Source organism: Mus caroli, chromosome 11 (genome assembly GCF_900094665.2).
Source record: "Mus caroli chromosome 11, CAROLI_EIJ_v1.1, whole genome shotgun sequence".
Taxonomy (NCBI): Eukaryota; Metazoa; Chordata; class Mammalia; order Rodentia; family Muridae; genus Mus; species Mus caroli.
In genome coordinates this window covers 19,071,386-19,091,334 of record NC_034580.1, presented here as the reverse complement: position 1 = coordinate 19,091,334, position 19,949 = coordinate 19,071,386, and the positions used below count along the sequence as shown (strand labels likewise).

General features: G+C 43.5%; 1 protein-coding gene across 3 annotated transcripts in view; it reads right to left on the bottom strand.

Annotated features, from left to right (window-relative positions):
- Window positions 1-14,879, bottom strand: part of Xpo1 (exportin 1) — a 39,950-nt gene extending 25,071 nt beyond the window's left edge. The window contains exons 1-5 of one of the 3 annotated variants that reach the window (XM_029483522.1): window positions 14,586-14,879; window positions 14,087-14,195; window positions 8,896-9,027; window positions 4,369-4,470; window positions 928-1,000 (exon numbers count right to left, since the gene is read on the bottom strand). In XM_029483522.1, coding sequence (XP_029339382.1) covers window positions 928-1,000; window positions 4,369-4,470; window positions 8,896-9,021 — 301 coding nt within the window. In that variant the 5' untranslated portion in view covers window positions 9,022-9,027; window positions 14,087-14,195; window positions 14,586-14,879. Of the gene's footprint in view, window positions 1-927; window positions 1,001-3,435; window positions 3,526-4,368; window positions 4,471-8,895; window positions 9,028-14,086 lie in introns of those variants that run through there. The other 2 variants (XM_021176007.2, XM_021176008.2) reach the window with 2 other exon arrangements.
- Window positions 14,880-19,949: the final 5,070 nt, after the last annotated feature.

Sequence of the window (19,949 nt, the reverse complement as noted above, 5' to 3'; positions counted from 1 at the left end):
AAAAAAAAAAAAAGAAAAAGAAGAAAAAAAGCAATGAGCGCTCCTTCAGAGAATCAAGGTTTGGTTGGTTTCTAGTACCCAGTCAGTTCAAAGCTATCTGGGGTTATAACTAATTCTAGGGGATCCAACAACCTCTGTCCTCCAAAGGCACCTGCACACACATGGTACACATAAAATGTGAAGGCAGACACATCACTAACAAGTCTAAGTCAGGGGCTTTTTGTTAAAACTATTAACTTATTTTTTCTGTGTGTACACAGGTGTGGGGATAGATCTGCCAACAGCACAGCTTCAGTTGCTTGCAGGAGTTGGCTCCTGTATATAGGTCCTGGGGATTGAAGTTGCATGGTCATCCTTGATAAAAGTATACCTCTTTTAATCCCAGCACTTGGGAGGCTGAGGCAGGCTGATTTCTGAGTTCGAGGCCAGCCTGGTCTACACAGTGAGTTCCAGGACAGCCAGGGATACATAGAAAAACCCTGTCTCAAGGGGGGGGGGGGGGGGAAGAGGAGAAGTATACCTCTATTAACTAAGCCACTTTAACAGCTTTGCTCTTTATTGTGTGCATGTATTTAAGGAGCAGGGTGTGTGTGTGTGGTGTTTGTGCTGTGTCCTTAAAGGTAACAATGTAGGGGTCTGAGAAAAACAGGTGTCTTACCAGCTAAGCCATTATACTGACCCTCTTTTTAAAAATTGAGTTGGATCTTGTGTAGCCCAGGACTTGCTTTCTCAATCATCCTGCCTCCATTCAGAGGTAATTATTTTCTTTTGTAAAGATCTAACTAAAGTGGAGGTTGCCTCTTTCCTCTAAAAGATACCTTGCAGGACAATACAAATAGATCCTGCCATACAACATTAATCAACTCAACTGTAATAAAAGCATCAGGAGCCAAAGTCTTCGTTGTTTGCCCTTAAGGTGTTTCCTACCTTCACACTGGTTCCTTGGGAGGATCTTCCACCTTGTTTTGATCACATTTTCCAAAATCTGTAGTCCATAGTACTGAAAATTGGAGAACAGAACTATGTGAATTTCTTGGCAATGGACTAGGACCTTTCAGGATTCACAAATGGACAGACACTCACACATTTATAGCTAACATTTCAAAAACATTATGCTATCAAATTTAATTACATGTATTAAACAAGGATCTATTCACCCCTAAGCTGAGAGTTCATGCATTTTCCTCATTTACTGTTTACTGCTCTATGTAACGTCCTGCTGTTTATACATGCTCACACCAGGAGGAAGAACCAAATAAAAAAAGCCCTTTAGCAGCCAAATGGGCTTATTTGTCTGTAGAGGGAAATAGGAATTCATAGTGTAAGTGACTGCTCATGGGCTCACACATTAACACAACCAGGCTACTAACAAATTAGAAGCTTGGATGCTATCAAGCTTCCTACCACCCTCTAGGAGTTACAAGCTTTCAGCCAAATATCAAGTACTGTCTGTCACAGATATATTCTATATAGAGGGTTTAAACATAACTGGTGTGTTACTTAAAGGAGCAGCAAGACAAACCCATGGGTTTATTTTCAATTTTAGCCCCACCCTTATGCAGTTTCTATTTCTACTAATTTAAAGATAAACTTTTGTGCACAGTCAAAATACAAATGCATGTTGCAATCTGTATCTACCTTTCAGGTATTCCTTACAGACATGGAAGCTGTAATTACATTTGTGAAAACGTTAAATAACAGATACCACTTTCAATCCATTTTATCCCTCCCACTGCTTATGCACTCTAAACAGTCAGCAACATGGAAGAATTTATAATGCTCCAGGATTTACTACCTAAAATTATTACTATGACCAATTAGTGTGGATAGGCAGGAGAAAGAAAAGGAACCAAAATTTGGTTTTGGTATTCCAAAAACCAGCTGTAATACCTGAAAGGTAAACTCTCGCACACAGACATAGCCTCAGATTGCAAGGGTTGGCTGAGAATAAGAGTTCATCTTTAAAGTTGTTAGTCATTTACACAATAACACAGGAGCATTAGTATTTCAACCAAAGGGATCATATAAATGCTCACAGCATTAGCCACAGCACAATATAGACTGTCCCAAACTACATTGTGCTTAAATGTTTTTGCTGTTTTCTTTCATTTTAATATTCCATACTTTACAAAAATAATTTTCTTTTGCAATCTCTACTGAAACTGTATTTGCGGAACATTCCTTAAAGTCGTCTAAAATAAGAATGAGGCCAAAACAAAATCTGAAATTAAGAAATAATGTCACTGCAGTATTTCATAATCAGCAGGAGTAGTGAAGCTCACTATCCTGGGCAGGAGCTCTGCAGAACTGGTGCTCAGAAGCACATAAAAGACAAAAGTTCCTCTAAGCATAAAACTTACTATTCTATAAATTTTTTTCAAGCACAAGATTCAAAAGGAAAAAACAAAAAAAAAGCAGAAACCTAACTGTTACAGAATACGTCCTCTTGCTAATAACCAACTAAAAAGACCCATGGAGCACCAAGAAACAAACACCATAAATACAACAGACTTTTAAAAAAAAAAAAAAAAGCCAACAAAAAGCCTCTTAAGGTATTTATTTTACTTAATCTTATTATTGCTTCTCAATAATTACTATATTTATTCTTTCACTTATTAATAACGATTAATGTATTGTTATATAATATTAATTTACTACCTACAACGCTTTCAAAAGTAGAATCCGCTTACTGAACACATGATTTTAATTTGAGGATTGGAGCCCAATAAAGGATCCTACACATGGTCAAAGGTGTTCCCATCACCATAATCTAAGTCCTAACATCCTAATGACTCTGGGTAAGACATTTGGAAAGAAAATCCTTGTTCCTTTGGGAAAATAATTTTCTTTTTCATAAATGATAGAACATAACCCAATCAATCAATCAATCTCTCTTTCTCTCTGTCTCTCACACAGACCGACACACACACACACACACGCACACACACGCAACCAAACAAAACAAAAAACAAAAAAACCCTACTTCCTTAAATCTCAAAACTGGAATAATCCACTGCTGAGCTATGAAGATGAGGGACAGATAACAGCAAAGACTACATGAAAAACAAATGCATGAAATGATCCCTATGGCAGAAATCTGAGCCCTTAGAAATACGTATTTATGCATTGAGTTCCCCCTTCCCCACCCACCACCCATGAAACAAAAACAATTGATGAACAGAATTCAGTTAAAGGGAATCAAAAGGGTAGACCTTGTGGAGGCCTGCCGTCAAAGCCTAGCTGTGTCAGTTGCACAGGAAGACACCCCTTTTCTTCCTATTACAAGCAATCAACATAATGGAACATTATGATTAATATCAGGTAGTGTTAACATCTTTAAAGAAAAAAAAAATGATTGCATAAAAGCCAAATGTCATAGTGCATAAATTTAGCACCAAATCATTTGTAATTTATGTAAATTGAAGAATTCTTTACCTGTTGCTTTCTTTCTGTTCCTCTAATCATCTCATTTTTCACAAGACAAATTTGAGTTTTTAAAAATACTGTTGATAAATCAACTTAAACATTAGTAATGTCTGTCAGTATAAAAAGCAAAATTTACCAGGCAAGCAAACAGGCAAACACTGTTATGTTACTTAATGTTAGCACTTTGAGGAAGTTCTGGGCTGTATTTTTGCCTTAAAATTTACAAGATGTCAAAACTAATTAATATTTAAAAACTGTTAACTAACACACTCTGGTCTCATAAACAGATGTGCACATGGCGATTTTTCTGTTTTAACACAATGTATATCAAGTAGAAACCCTTTGTGTATTAAACAGAGTGCCATGGCATCTTATTACTTTAAGGCGTTTAAAGAGAAGCGTGAATCACCAAGCAATAAACAGTCAAAACACATTTTGATCAACCCTTCTGTTCAAACTCAAGCCAAAAATATAAAAAAATAAAAACAAAGAGCCCTGAGTTATAACATTTTCAAGTGCAAATAAGAACTGAGTGCTGTCTCATTGAAAATACTGGTAGCACGGAGTAGGATTTTAAGCTGTCCAGACTACTGGGTATTGGTGGTGCCTAACCTATATTAATTGCCCAAAATAATGTTATATCTCATCTCTGAATAACTTTTACAACTTACTCTATACATGTTCTAAGATGGAAAAATACCCAGCCACCCCCAAAAAGAAAAAAAAAAAAAAAAAAAAACACCTTGCACTCTAGTCCCAATTATAAAAACTTCATAATTCTTAGGACTATTTGCAAGAATTCTAAGCTTTAGAGAAATTCTGAAATAAGTTAGCAATATAAAATGATTTGGTAACAACTGCTAATACTAAAAATGAGATACCTTCCTCAAAGTTTACGACTGGAAGAAAAGAATAATGATTTTTAAACCACCACTTGCTTACTTTCGTGTTCATGTTCTGCGAAAACTCCAATATTGTGTCGACCCGTGTCCAAGCATCAGGATGCTCCTTTAAATGTGTCAGTACTTCTTGAGCCATTCTTTGCTAGAATGTTACACCAAAACAATTAAAGTTAGTGCCTTCTTTAGAATTCATTATAAGGTAAAGTACAGAGAATGCACATCCTAACAACGCAGTGAAGTGATACTTCACGTTCTAGAAACGTGTGAGAAATTAACTCTTCCAAGAGTTACCAGTTACCAGTATTCACAACTGCCTCTAACTGCAGCACCCTCTTCTGGCCTAAGGGTGTCTGCATACACACCACCCTATTAGAAATATTCAACATATATCATGCTTGTAAAAGCCACCGTGGAATTTGAAAAAACTCAGTTGCTTGGAAACTACAGGCCTCTGGCTTTTGAGTTCTAGGATTACAAATGATCACCACGACATCCAAAGCTATGAAGTGTCTTATCTTAATGTCCTCCCTGAGAAATGACTGCTGTGTGAACTTGTAATAAAACAGTATAAAGTAATGAATCTTTTCCTAGTCTTACTTGGTCCAACTGCTACTCTCATTCATTCTTTGCCTGCAGGCCTGATGCACAGAGGGTCAGATGGATCAGAGCATTTCAAGTGCAGGGCACCATACTTCAAAAACACAACATGTAACTTTTGTTTCAATCTCCAAATAGCATGGTGTCCTTTGCTATTGGTCCAGTATCTACCCTGGTTCCTGCTTTACTCTGTTTGTTCTATATCCCACTCTTCTCACCTTACAGTCTCAAAGGGGCTACAAAATAGGAACAAAAAATAAAGTAGAGCCGGGCGTGGAAACTCACACCTTTAATCCCAGCACTTGGGAGGCAGAGGCAGGCAGATTTCTGAGGCCAGCCTGGTCTACAGAGTGAGTTCCAGGTCAGCCAGGGCTACACAGAGAAACCCTGTTTTGAAAATAAATAAATAAGTAAATAAATAGGAATTACACATGTAATAAACTGGGAATAAGGAGTATAATCCCACTATTATAGATGGAGGCAAAAGGATCACGCATTCAAGAGGAACAAAGCAATTTGCAGCTACCTACCAAGTTTGCCCTCTAAAAACAGACAACAAATTGCTGGAGACATTGCTAAGCTGGGAGAATGCCTACCTAGCACTGCATGAACCTGATGGTTTGCTACAGAACTGTAATCCAACAGGGAGGCAGAAGGACCAAAAGTTCAAGGTCATCCTGAGGTCAGGTATATGAGATCCATCTTGAAAGACAGCAGCCAAAAGTCATGTGATAGACTACAATTTCTACACCTTATCAGAAATAAGGTCCCATATTTTGGAAAAGCTAACAAACTGCTCTCAGAAATAAAATGTATTTATAAACAGTTCTGTTGAGACAAGTTCTCATGTAATTCAGGCTGGCCTTGAATGCTAATTACCCTGCTTCTACCTTTTCTACAAAAAAAATAACCAACCAAACAACAACAACAATAAAAACCCCAAAACTAAGTAGTCTGGGCTATACAGAGGTCCAGGTCATATCCATAGCAAAATCTTGTGTGTGTGTGTGTGTCTAGAAAGATGGCTCAGCAGTTAAAAGCATTAGTTGCTACTACAACTAACATTGGTGGCTAGCTACCATTTATAACCTTAGTTTTAGGGGATCCAACAGACATGAATATGGTGCATATATATGCATACAGGCAAAAGCTTCATATACATAAAATAAAAAAGAAATCTTTATGGGGGGAAAAAGCCCATGGAAAATTTTCTTTTCTGCTCATTTGATTTTATTTAACCCTTAATTTTATAGTTGGGTTCTATATGTATTAGTGTTTTGCCTGCATGTATATGGGCACCATACCCGCACTTTTTGCCCTCAGTGGTCAGGAGGCCTCAGATCCCTTCAAGGTTATTATGAGCCTTTATGTGGGTGCCAGGAACCAAATCTGGGTCCTCTGCAAAAGCAACAATTAACTGTGGAGCCATCTCTCCAGCCCTCCCTTAAGCTCTCTGTAGTCAAAGCAACATCTCCCGACTTTCTAAGTGAATGAAAGCACCTGTGCACAGTTTACCTCCCATTCACTTTATATAAATAATACCCAGCTTTTAAGGTTTCTAAAATGTATGATTACACCCAAAGTTAAACAAGAATGCTGAACAGTCTTAGGAGGCAGGGCACATAGATCTAAGTTCAAGGCCAGCCTGGTCTACATAGTGAGTTCCGGAACAGACAGGGTTACAAAGTGAGACCCTGTCTCAACCTACCCCACCCCACAGAAAACCACACATAACAAAATTAAATTCCAGCAGTTAATTGTCCAAGGAATCTAATGTTCTGGCAATAATAGTTGCACTGATAGATGCTGTCATGTTGTAAGACTTTAGGGTCAAAAAAAAAAGTACTCAAGACTGGATTTGAACCTGGACCATAGAAGTTAGTCTTAATTCCTAATCCTCCTATATCCCGAGTATCCCTAGAAGAGAATGCTCCACCACGGCAAAGTTCTACTGAAGAATTTTTGCCCCAATTTCAGAGCACTGCATTCCTCTATTTCTCAACATGTATGTATGTGTGAGAGAGAGAGAACGTGTATATCCTAGTCAGAAGACAACTAAGTTTCTGAAGTGGGTTCTCTCCTCCCACCAAGTGGGCCCCACACTAAATTCAGGTTGTTTACATATCACCAGGCCCACCGCACAGAATTTTACTCAAAACTACTACAATGTTTCAGAATTTTGCATTTATTACATGGTTGTAATAATCTACCTACAATTCTGTCTCATACATTTTCTTTCCATAGATTCCTTTTAGAGCTAAGGCTGACCTGAAACTTGCCTGTCACAAGTGCTTGGACCATAGGCAAACAACCTGTTTTATAATTAAGTGTTAAAATCAAAATATAGCTTATTTTTAAAAGTAATTATCCACACTAACAGAACATCTTTTCAAGAACACAAAATTCAAATAAAAAACAAAAACTCATATATATGTTTTAAGTTCTTACCTAGCCTGGAGCTCACTATGTAGACTGAGCTCATCTCTTTACCTCTTCCTGCCTCTGCCTTAGAGTGCATCACACCCGGCTCATATTGATTTTTAGATAAAAACACCTGAAAGACCTCTGCAATTTCAATGTTTAAAAATTTGGAGTAGAGGTCAGTAAGATGGCTTAGTAGCCATAACCAATTTGAGTCTCATCGCCAGAATCCACCGGATAAAACCAAGTAATCCTGACTCCACATAAGCAACTGGGTGGCACAATGGTACCCACCCCCCCCCACCCCACACACACACTCACACACACTCACGCACACACATTAAAGTCCATTAAAAAAAAAAAAAAAAGATGCCGGGCGTGGTGGCGCACGCCTTTAATCTCAGCACTTGGGAGGCAGAGGCAGGTCGAAGTTCGAGGCCAGCCTGGTCTACATAGTGAGTTCCAGGACAGCCAGGACTATACAGAGAAACCCTGTCTCGAAAAANCAAAAAAAAAAAAAAAAAAAGATATTAAAATTCAGGCAGTGGGGGCTAGTAAGATGGCTCAGTGAGCACTGGCTGCTGTTCCAGAGAATCCAGGTTCAATTCCCAGCACCCACATGGTCCCTCACAACTGTCTGTAACTGCATTTCCAGGCAATCTGATACCTTCTCACACAAGCATACATGTAGGAAATATACAAATGAACATAAAAAAATGAATACAATATTTTTTAAAAATCAAGTCAGGCAATGGTGGCAACACACCTTTAGTCCCAGCACCTAGGAGGCAGAGCAGGAGGATCTGAGTTCAAGGCCAGCCTGGTCTACAGAATGAGTTCCAGGACAGGCAGGGCTGTTACAGGGAGATCCATCTCAGAAAACAAGACAAGAACAGGAGAGATTAACTCAGCTGTTAAGAGTAGTGGCTATTCCTCCAGAGGTTCTAGGTTTGATCCCCATTGTAGCTCAATGCCTGTAACTCTAGTCCAAGGGATCTGACACCACCTTCTGGCCTCCATGAGCCCAGGGCACAAAATGATACAAAGACATACAGGCAAACGCCCATATTCATTAAAAAATAAATAAAAGACTATTCGCTCCAAACACACACACACACATACTCCAAATATATAAAAGAACTTCTTTTGTTTTGGGTTACAAGTATCCATCATTAAACCCAGAACAAGTACACTTTAATAAGTTGCAAAGAATTGACATGTGAAGGCTGGAGGCATGTTTCTGCAATTCCAGTGTTCGGTTTCTAGCATCCAAAATTGGGTGGCTCACAACTCTAGCATAAAAGAGCCCAGATGGTGGTGCATGCTGCCAGCCTGGTTAACAATTGAGACTGTCTCAAAAGGAGCCAGACTAGCATATTCCTAATTTTTCCTCTTGACCACGTTCAACATTAATACTTTCCCCAGACTAACTATCATTAGCAATTAATTCCAAATTTATATAAACTATAATCTATATTCTATAAAAAGAAACATTCAACTACTTTGTTACATTTTAATAATTTTATAAGGTTTTGGTCATTTACTTTACCTGGGCTCCTTCTCCATGGTATAAGCAATTCACCACGTTGTCTAAAAGGTTGATATCCAGTTTTTGGCTGAAATCAAGCAGCTGACGAGCTGCATGGTCTGCTAACATTGTCATAATTGCTGGCATAGATTACTGAAAGGAAAAAAAAAATGAAGTTACTTAAAAAGTTTAGACAGTAGTTAACACTCAAGCTTTCTAGTCAAGTAAACTCACTTCAACATTCTTCATACAAAAGTACACTGTGCTGTCTTCAGACACTCCAGAAGAGGGAGTCAGATCTCAATGAGCATGGTTGTGAGCCACCATGTGGTTGCTGGGATTTGACCTCAGGACTTGAAGAGCAGTCAGTGCTCTTAACCGCTGAGCCATCTCTCCAGCCCCAGACAGTTTTTTTTTTTTTCAATGTACACAGTGGCTGTAAGAACCAAGCTAGTCACTAGAGAGGCAGAGGCAGGCAGATTTCTGAGTCTGAGGCCAGCCTGGTCTACAGAATGAGTTCCAGGACAGCCAGGACTAACTACACAGAGAAACCCTGTCTCGAATAAACAAAACAAAGCAAAAAAACAAACAAGCAAGCAAACAGAAAGAACCAAGCTAGTGTGTAGAAAATACAGAATTTATTTTCTACATCCAAGCTGCTCAGCTACATTACTTTCCATTCTCAACTGTGTTTAAACATTAAAATACTATCCATACCAAGAACATGGTATTACATGCATGTAACCCAGAACTTGAAAAGTTGAGACAAGGAGTCTTTAATGTGAAGCCACCCTGGCCTATATATAACTACTGACAAGAGCCATGGCGGACTGAGATATACAGAGAAACCCTGTCTCAAAAAACAAACAAAATGAACCAAGCCATGAATCCAAAGTTAGCCTGGACTAAACAGTAAGACCCTATCTTAAAAGACAATGAGGAGGGGAGGAACGTAACTAAGGAGCTCTCATAATTCAACTAGTCAATCCTGAGCAGTATTAGCTTTGAGAAACTAACCAGAGAACAACATGTGGCACTCATGCCTCCAATTCCAGCACTATGGAGGTAAGAGGAACACATCCCTGCATTGGAGACCAGTCTGAGTTACACAGTAAGAACTTGTCTTAAACAAACAAACAAACAAACCAACAAACCTAAGGCAGGCTTAGCTGCAACACTGAGGAGGTAGAGGTGGGCTCAAAAGCATGTAAAGCTCTGTGATACCAGTCTGAGCTACACTGCCAATTCCACGACAGCTAGGTCTACATAATAAAGCTGCACCCAAAACTAAGTATATCAAAAAATAAGGCAACTGAAAAAAAGTATTATATTTTGGACAACAGGGCCTGGCAAAATAGTCCAATGACTAATGTACTAATGCAGCCAAATAGCCAGAGTTCAATCCAAGGGACCTACACGGATGCAAGCACACACACACACACACACACACACACACACACACACACACACAATGGAGAGACCTGGTCCCCACAAGTTGACCTCTTACCTCCAAAGTGTACACAAGCATATAAATATTCTGCCAACTTTTCTTATTTTTGTGGTACAGAGGGGCTGAACTTTGTAAATGCTAGGCACAGCACACTATCACTGGGCTGTATTTCTCCACCCCTTGGTTTTATTTTCAGATAAGACAGAGTTGCTAGCTGGCAATGAAGTCACTCTAGCCAGGCAACCCTTGAACTTGCCACCCTTCTGTCTCAGACTCAATATACAGCTTGGAGATTACAGGCTGGATCCTCTCCTAACTATAGAGCTGCATATGAATACTCTGCCTCAACCTTCCAGGCACTGCAACTACAGGTGTAGTGTGAGCCACTACATTGGGTTTGTAGTTCAAATTTAAACAATTTTGCATACCATTTAAAGAGGATACTTTAAGCATATCCATAATACCTTTTACAGCAGTGTTTACAAAACCTCCAGAATTTGGAAAATGAATAGCATGCTTGATCACGCAGTTTCTGAATAATTAGGTTAGTATGAAAAAAGTTGTGTTTTAAAGAATTTATATTTTACTGTGTTTGTGTGTGGGTCTGTGTGTCGGAGTGCAGGTGCCTGTATAGGCCTGAGCAGGGTGGAATCCCACTGAGCTGGAGTCCCAGAGATTATGAGCCACCCAGAATGGAGACTAGAGACTAGGTCCTCACCAAGAGCAGCAGGAATTCTTAACTGCTGAGCCATTCTGTACCATCCTTTTCTTAAAATAACAGTTTGAAACCTGTACAAAGTGGGCCTTGGTGGTCTAGTCCTATGTCCCACCACCTAGGAGGTGAAGGCAGAAGTGTGAATTCCAGGATATCTTGGACTGCAGAGATCCTGAATAAAAAACAAGGAATGGTCACCTCAGCCTTTCCCTCAGCCAAGGCTTTGTAGTGAAACCTGTCTCAAAACACAGCTAGGACAAGTAGTTTTTCCACTGTATTTCTGTAGTAGTGCTGCTGATACTTCAACACAAAGGTTTTATTAATCATGTCCAAGATAAAACTTAGTTATAATAAATCAAAGATTAGGTTTGGCTCAGTCAGTGAAGTGCTCTACTATGCATAAACTTCTGGGTTTCAAACCAGAAGTGTGCATCTGGAACCCCAGCACTCTTGACACTCAAATCAGAAAATCAAGACCAAGCCTCACCTACATACAGAGTTTAAGACCAGCCTGAGCTATGAAGCCCTATCTCAAGTAACTAATAATCAGGCTAAGGCTAAACCAAAGCCCAGGAAATGAACCCAGCATATTGCTGGGTTTGTTTTTTGTTTTTGTTTTTTTTTTTTCCTTTTTTTGGTTTTTCGAGACAGGGTTTCTCTGTATAGCCCTGGCTGTCCTGGAACTCTCTGTAGACCAGGCTGTCCTGGAACTCAGGTTAAAGGCATGCGCCACCACCGCCAGGCATACGACTGTTAACAGACAAAGGCAACAGAGTAGGACCTATCTGTGCTCCATACTCAAACTCCTCAAGAGTCCAAAAATTATTTCACAGGTAGAGATATGCTCACATTTACACTCATGTAAAGATAAAGAAACTGGGCTGGAGCCCGGCAGTGGTGGCGCAGGCCTTTAATTCCAGCACTTGGAAGGCAGAGGCAGGTGCATTTCTGAGTCTACAGATTTGAGTTCCAGGCCAGCCAGGGCTATACAGAGAAACTCTGTCTCGGAAAAAGACAGACAGACAGACAGACAGAAAAGAAACAAACAAACAAACTAACTGCGCTGGAGAGATAGCTCAGTGGCTGTGCTTCCAAAGGACCCTGGTTCAATTCCCAGCATCCACATTGATCTGTATGTAACTCCATTTCCTGGTTTTCTAACACCTCCACAAAGACATACATGCAGGCAAAACACCAACAAAACAAAGTAAAAGTAGGTTATATATTAAAAATTAAAGAAAGCACCTGGGAGGTGAAAGGACAATTAACACCAAGGCTATTAGCCTCATTTATAAGGCTCAAAACCCAAAACACTCCCCTCCCTAAGAGATGAATGGGATAAGACATATGCAATTCCAGAAGAGATGAAGCACAGACTGGAATATACAGTGAGACCCTGTCTGTCTTAAGAAGGGAAAAACAGAACACTAATATACAAGAAAAATAAATCCCACGAACAAATAGCTATTCTTTCCAATAACTTCAAGTGTCATAACTTTTACAGATTAAAATAGATTTTTCGACTTTATGGTTAAAAATTGCAACCAACTTGTCTTAGACACTATCACAATTTATAGTTCTTTTTTAAAAAAAGTAATGATTAAATGTTTAGTCAAGTGACCCTACACTTAAGTCCTAAGTTTCATTTTCAAGTTGGTCTTCTCTAAGAATTCAGATACTAGACTCATGTGGGGGAAGAGGTGCAATCTAAGAATACTTAAATACAGTTGTTGGCCTTTCTCAGAACTAGCGGTTATCTTCCAACTTCAACTATAGGTAATCCAGAAATGGCGGCTCTGTGGTCAATGCCAAGCACATTTAAGCAGTCCCAAACAAACAGCTTCCAAGCTATGGAGGGATTGTTCACTTTCTCATTGGTTCACCTGTCTCGTTGGTGTCCCCCAATCCCAAATTCCACTCACTGGATTGTGAACAGTAGGGACCCATCAAGCAATGCTGTGACTCTCTCTACAAGTGATTGCCCATATACCTTCAATGGCATTGCAAGCAGCAAAACACTACCTACCAGTAGCCATCTAAAAGGTAAGTTCACAATGAGTCAAAAAACAAGATGCTACAAAAGACTGCTACTCGGTGTGTGGGCAATCGCCTGCTTCATTCAGTAAGAAACACACGCCTCACTAGGAAGGGACCGCCCTCCCCTGGCTTCCCACCCGAACGACTCTCAGCACTTCTAACTATAGCTCACAGGAGCACGCACTCACCCCGCCCATACTCGGAGGAGGCATTTAGACCCGGCGCCTTAAGTTCACCGCCCTATTCTCTATGCAGCATGTCCTCTGAGTGATCCGAGGTCCCGCCTCGGCGAGTATTCAGTGCATCCTCTACCACCACTTCCTCTCCTCCACCGCAAACTCAAGAAACCAGAAGGAGGAGCAGGGAGGGCATCATTCACTGTCCACGGCCAGCAGTACACGGTTTCACCAAGACATATATGCCCCGGGCGAAAACAACCTACAACACGGAACCCCAACTGCAGGCCCCCGAAAAAAAATAAATTAACTCGTCTTTCCTACTTCTTGTTATACACACACTCACAAAACCAACAACAACAAAAATCACCCACAAGGCTTTCGAGTTTCTTCACAGAAGAAGGGACTCGGTAGCCCCTCCCTCCCCCATCCCAAGCTCTCCACCGAGGGGGCCACGTGATGCAGGCGGACGTTTCAATGCTGCTGCACTAAATATTTCTGGAAACTTCCACTCCTAATAATTTACAGAGACGTTCCCGAAATCACCCCCGACTCTCCCCAGCCCTTTGGACTGGGGAAGCCCTTCCACCCACGCGCAGGGGCTCAGCCTCACTACCACGCTCCTCGCCTTCCTCCACCGCCACCCGCACACGAAGATGACCCAGCAAGCGCTCCCCTCCCGCGGCCGCCTCCCCACCTCCATCACCGTGCGACAGAAGCGCTTCCATTCAATCTCAGGCTCCTCCGAGGGCCCCGCGCCCGCCGCCCGCCTCGCCTCATGCCCGCCGCGCCGCCGCCGCCCGACCCTCGGCCCCGAGCACACGACCGACTTACCCAGAAATTCAACCAACTGCTTCTTCCTTCCTTGTCCGGGCTTGGGGCGAGGGAAGGTGGGGAGGAGGGAGAGGGGAGGAAATCAAGGTGGGTTTCACAGTTTTCCCACCTTAAACAAAAAAGAAATTAAAAAGCAGAGAAGGGCAAAAAAAAAAAAAAAAAAAAGCTCAGTATTTACTATTCCAGGGACAACTCCACCCAACACACACTCACGCACACACACGCGCGCACGCACACACACGCGCCCCACCAAAAAGGGGAATTAATCCGAGGAATAAATGCTCCCGCCCGGCTGGGGAGGGAAGGAAGGGGGAGGGGAGCGGGCCAGTCCGTGAGACAGAGCCCAGGACCCTCCAGCCACAGGCGGCGGCGGGAGCAGCAGCGCGAGTCCGTACGGCCGGGGCCGCTCTGCCGCCAGTTGCAGTCCGGCTCCCCCTACCACACAGGGCTCCCTCGCTCTCACGCCGCTCCGGCGCCGGGCCCCCCCACCCGAGCTAACCTAAACTTTCCCCCCTTCGCGTGCTCCTCAGCGACTGGTGCCTCCCCCCTCCCCCTCGGGATGGTTGCACGACTGCTGCAGCAAAGGCTGGAACAGGCACGGCCGCCGGGGCTGTAGCTACTGTTGCTCTTGCTGATGCTGAAGCTCCCGCTGCTCCTGCCGCGGCCGCTGCAGCCGCTTCTCCCCCTCCTCCTAGTGCCTCAAACTCGGAACCGGTTGAAACCGGTTCAGACTGGGAGATTCCATCTCGGTTGAGTTTTCAGCCCATGGCGCCGCGGAGCGTTTGGAACCTGGGCCTCCGCCCCCAGGCCGCGCGCCCATTGGTCGGCCTCGGCCACAGCCGCGCCATCAGCCTACCTCTTATTGGTCCGAGCTCCCGTCAATCCCACCTCAAGGCTCCACACGAGCCTGCCGCTTAGGCCCCCGCCTCTTTCCAGCAGTGATTTGCCCGCAGAGTGGGGGAGGGGAGGCGGGGCGGGACGCAAAGGAGTGAGGGGGGGGGTGGAGGAAGAGAAGGTGGGACGTCGAACAGAGCCCAGCAAAGAGGAGAGCGGAGAAGCCTCACAGAGGATTGGCTTGAGTGAGCTGTCAGTCAAGTGCAGCCCGCCTTCTACATCCCTTTCCCCTCGAGTGGCTCCCCCTCTCGGTCCCTCGCTTGTAAGCCCGGCCTTTCCGGCTCGCCCATTGGCTGGGCGCCTTTGGTGACGGAGAGGGTGGGGTTCGCCCGTGAGCTGAAGGCAGCGCGGGTTTGAGCGCCGCGCGCGCTGCTCGTCTCTCTGCTTTCCCCCCTCCCCGTTCCCTGGCGGCCCGCCCCCTCGAGCTCCCGCCAACCTCAGGGGCCTCGTCCTGGGGCCCCAGCATCCGCCCTTAGGATGGGGTCTGTGCTCGGAAAAGGGAGGGCACACCCTGTTTCTACGTGGAAATAGACGGCGGCGAAGGACCGAAAAGAACACATAGGTGCCGGATGGTAGGCCCTGGGCCTTGGATCCGTTGTAGAGGCCTGGGTTTGGGCACCGCAGTTGGGAACGGGAGTAACACGGGCAGAGGTTGGCATAAACTGGGGCGTGCAGTTTGGGCGCCTGGAAACGGTTGTCTAGTTAGTTATTGGGCGAGCCTCCTTAAAAATTTAACTCTACAGGGCAGAGGTGGCGCATGCCCTTAATCCCAGCACTTGGAAGGCAGAGACCCGGACTTCTGAGTTCCAGGCCAGCCTGGTCTACAGAGTGAGCTCCAGGACAGCCAGGGCTACACAGAGAAACCCTGTCTCAAAGAAAACAAAAAACAACAAAAAATTAACTCTCCCCAGACTGCTTCAACAAGAAGTTATTTCTAAAAATTAGTCCTAACACACTGAAAGTCCTGTTGCTAACTTAACAATGAGTATAGACAGATTTTGTGCCAACTTCTTTTAACTTGGTGCGTGCCCTTATTCTGCCACGCCCCTAGGTTAACAGATGGCTCCCAAGTGCCAGGTCAGTTTTGCTGATTAGGGTTGCTTAAAACAACCAGCAGTTGGGTGGTGGTGACAGAGGCAGAGGCAGGCAGATCTCTTGAATTCAAACAAGCCTGGACTACAGAGCAAGCTCCAGGACAGGCAGAACTACAAAGAGAACCCTATCTGGGGGGAAAACAGCCAGCAGTCCACCAAAATCGACTGGTCTGTTGTGCCACAACATTTATTAAGTCAACACAGTTGACCTGGCATATTGCACAGGCCTGAACTCCCAGCACTTGGGAAGAAGTGACAGGAAGAATAGGAATGCAAGGCCATCCTCAGCTACAGAATAAATTCAATGTCAGCTGGAGGCAAGAAGATGCTATCCCTATACACAAAAACAAATATTCGGAACACAGATCTGACACTGTTTATACATTTTCATTACCTTCAATAGTTAAAAACAATCCTACCCCCAAGGATAGAGATACGGAAATGTAAATAAACTAAGTCGAATACCTGAATTCATTGGGTATGGAAGACCTTATGTTGCAATGTTCTATTTAATTCTTTATAACCTCGTGAGGAAGTGATTTTGTTTGTTTGGGTCAGGAGCTGCTTGCCACAGCTCAAGTGAGGAATGAGAGCACCTTGTTGAGTTAATTCATCGGCTCCTTTTTCTTTTTTTGAGACAGTGACTTGGTGTATAGCCCTTGTTGGCTTAGAACTGGCAGTGATCATCCTGCCTCTGCCTCCCTCGTGCCACTCTGTATCACAGGATACACTGTGACTAAATAAATTGCAAGCTGACCTTAAATTCAAATTTTTCCTGTGTTTGTCTCTAGTACTGACTGGAATTATAGGTATATGGATGCCCTTCTGAAAAATAGCCTTTGTGGCTGGGCATAGTGGGACACACCCTTAGTAGAAGGACTGGGGAGGCAGAGGCAGGCAGATCTCTGTGAGTGGAAGGCCAGCCTGGTCTACATAGAGTTCCAGGCCAAACAGACCCTGTCTTAAAAACAAACAAATAGTAGTTTTCCAAGTGTGGTGGTTTGAATAGGTATGGCGCCAACATATTCATAGAATGCTTGTCCCATAGGAACAATTAGAAGGAATGGCCTTGTTGAAATGGGTATGCCCTTGTTGGAGGAACTGTGTCACTATGGAAGCAGGCTTTGAGGTCTCCTAAGCTCAAGCTATGCCCAGTGTGGCACACAGTCTCCTTCTGATGCTTGCAGATCTCTCAGCTCCTCCTGAACCATGTCTGCCAGCAAGCACTCTGCCATGCTTCTTGCCATGCTGATACTGGACTAAACTTCTGAAACTATAAGCCATCTCCAATTAAATGCTTGCTTTTATAAGAGTTGCCATGGTCATGGTGTCTCCTCACAGCAATAAAATCCAAACTAAGACACTTGCCCAGACCTTTCTGTTGTTGTTGAGACAAGGTCTCTATGTAGATCTGTATGTCATAGAACTGACTGTGTAGACCAGGCTGGCCTTGTACTTACAGAGATGTGCCTGCCTTTGCCTCCTGAATGCAGGGATTTAAGGTACATGCAACCATAACTCTTGCTGGCCTAGAATTTGCTGCACATACCTAGCTGGTCCACTGTCTTCCCTCTCTCTGCCCTGAGAGCTGATTGCAGGTGGAAGCAACCACTCCTCATCTCTTCAGTATTTCTAGATACAGGATTGCCCTACCCCAATGAGACAGTCAGTATTTGAACAACCCTGAGACTCTGTCTCAAAACAAATCAAAGAACGTTTCCTTTAAAACAAATCAAAAGGACATTTCCAGCCAGGCACTGGCGGTGTGCATCTGTGGTCCCAACTGGGAATGAAAACTCCTGAAAAGAAGAGCAAAGACTGATAAAAATCCCAGTACTGGCCAGGCGTGGTGGCGCACGCCTTTAATCCCAGCACTCGGGAGGCAGAGGCAGGCGGATTTCTGAGTTCAAGGCCTGCCTGGTCTACAAAGTGAGTTCCAGGACAGCCAGGGCTACACAGAGAAAACCTCTGTCTCCCGAGTGCGGGGGAGTGCGGGGACTAAAGGCGTGATCTTAAAAAAAAAAAAAAAAAAAAAAGAATGAAAGAGGAAGAGAAAGAAAGAAGGGGGAGGGAGGGAAGGAGGAAGGAAGAAAAAAAGAAAAGAAGAGGCAGTTCCTCCAAGTCACAAGTCACCATGAAGTTTGCCTGGGTCTGACAGTGTTTTGGCCTGAGCCAAAACAAGCACAACTCTTTTTTAACTTTTTTTCCTTGTTCTGTTTCTCCTCTCTTTTAGTTGCTGGCCAGAACTAAACATGCTTTTTCTGCTGCCCTGAGCTCTTGACTTGTTTTCTTTCCTTTCTTCTTTTTGTTTTTGTTCTGTTTTTCAAGACAGGGTTTCTCTGTGTAGCCTTGGCTACATGGTTGCTTGTCCTCTGATGCCAGCTTAATTAACATGGCTTCTCACCTCCTTCATTCTCTTCCTGAGATGGGAGGAGGGAGGCAGCTGGGGAGATTTATAGCTGTATTAGTCGGGGTTCTCTAGAGTCACAGAACTTATGGATAATCTCTATATAGTAAGAGAATTTGTTCATGACTTACAGTCTGTAGTCCAACTCCCCAACAAAGGTCAGCAGCAGCTGTGAATGGAAGTCCAACGATCTAACAGTTGCTCAGTCCCACAAGGCAAGCAGGCAAAGACCCAAGTATCTTCTTCCAATGTTCTTAGGTAGGTTTCCAGGAGAAAGTGTGGCCCAGATTAAAGGTGTGTACCACCATACCTGGAGACTTGCTTTGTCTCAGATGACCTTGAACTCAGAAATCTCCTTGCCCTAATCTCCTGGGATGAATAGCTACTTTGCCTCAAGATCTCCATGCCTTAATCCCAGCACTCGGGAGGCAGAGGCAGGCGGATTTCTGAGTTCAAGGCCAGCCTGGTCTACAAAGTGAGTTCCAGGACAGCCAGAGCTATACAGAGAAACCCTGTCTTGAAAAACCAAAAAAAAAAAAAGAGAAAAGATCTCCATGCCAAGATCCAGGTCAGAAACGTATCTCCCAGCCTTAATTAAGATCAGGATCCCAGTTGCCAAACCCAGATGCTATTGTAGATGCAAGGAAGTGCTTGCTAAAGGGAGCCTAATATGGCTGTCTCCTGAGAGACTCTGCCAGAGCCTGACAAATACAGAGGCAGATGCTTGCAACCAACCCTTGGACTGAGTCCCCTATGGAGGAGTGGGAGAAGGGTCTGAAGGAGCTGAGGGGGCTTGCAGCCCCAATGGGGGGAGCAACAGTGTCAACTGGCCGGAACCCCCCAGAGCTCCTGGGGACTGAACCACCAACCAAAGAGTATATATGGAGGGACCCATGGCTCCAGCTGCTTATGTGGCAGAGAATGGCCTTGTTGGACACTAGTGGGAGGAGCAGCTTTTGGGTCTGATGGGGTTCGATGCCCCAGTATAGGGGAATGCCAGGGCGGGAGTGGATGGGTGGGTTGGGGAGCACCTTCATAGAGACAGGGAGAAGGGGTTGGCATAGGGGGTTTCTGGAGGGGAGACCTGGAAAGGGCATAACACTTGTAAATATATATATATATATCAAGATCACAGGTGAGCCTTCCAATTCTGGATTGTAATTCATTCCAGATATAGTTAAGCTGACAACCAGGGATAGTCACTACAACAGGTTCCCAACTGTAGGAGCTTTTTCTTCTAATAAAATCGTCTTTGAGCTGAAAAACAGAAAAGAAAGGTCAACAAAGCTACAAATCCAAATAAATAAATATATTAATTATTGATTAATTTTAAAAAGGACTGAGGCTGTGCTGAGCAGGAGAGCACCCACCTAGCATGCACAATGCCCTAGGTTCAATCCCTACTACCAAACAAAAAAAGTAAACAATATTGTCTGCCAGTATCAGAGTCAGAGCACATTACAGATAG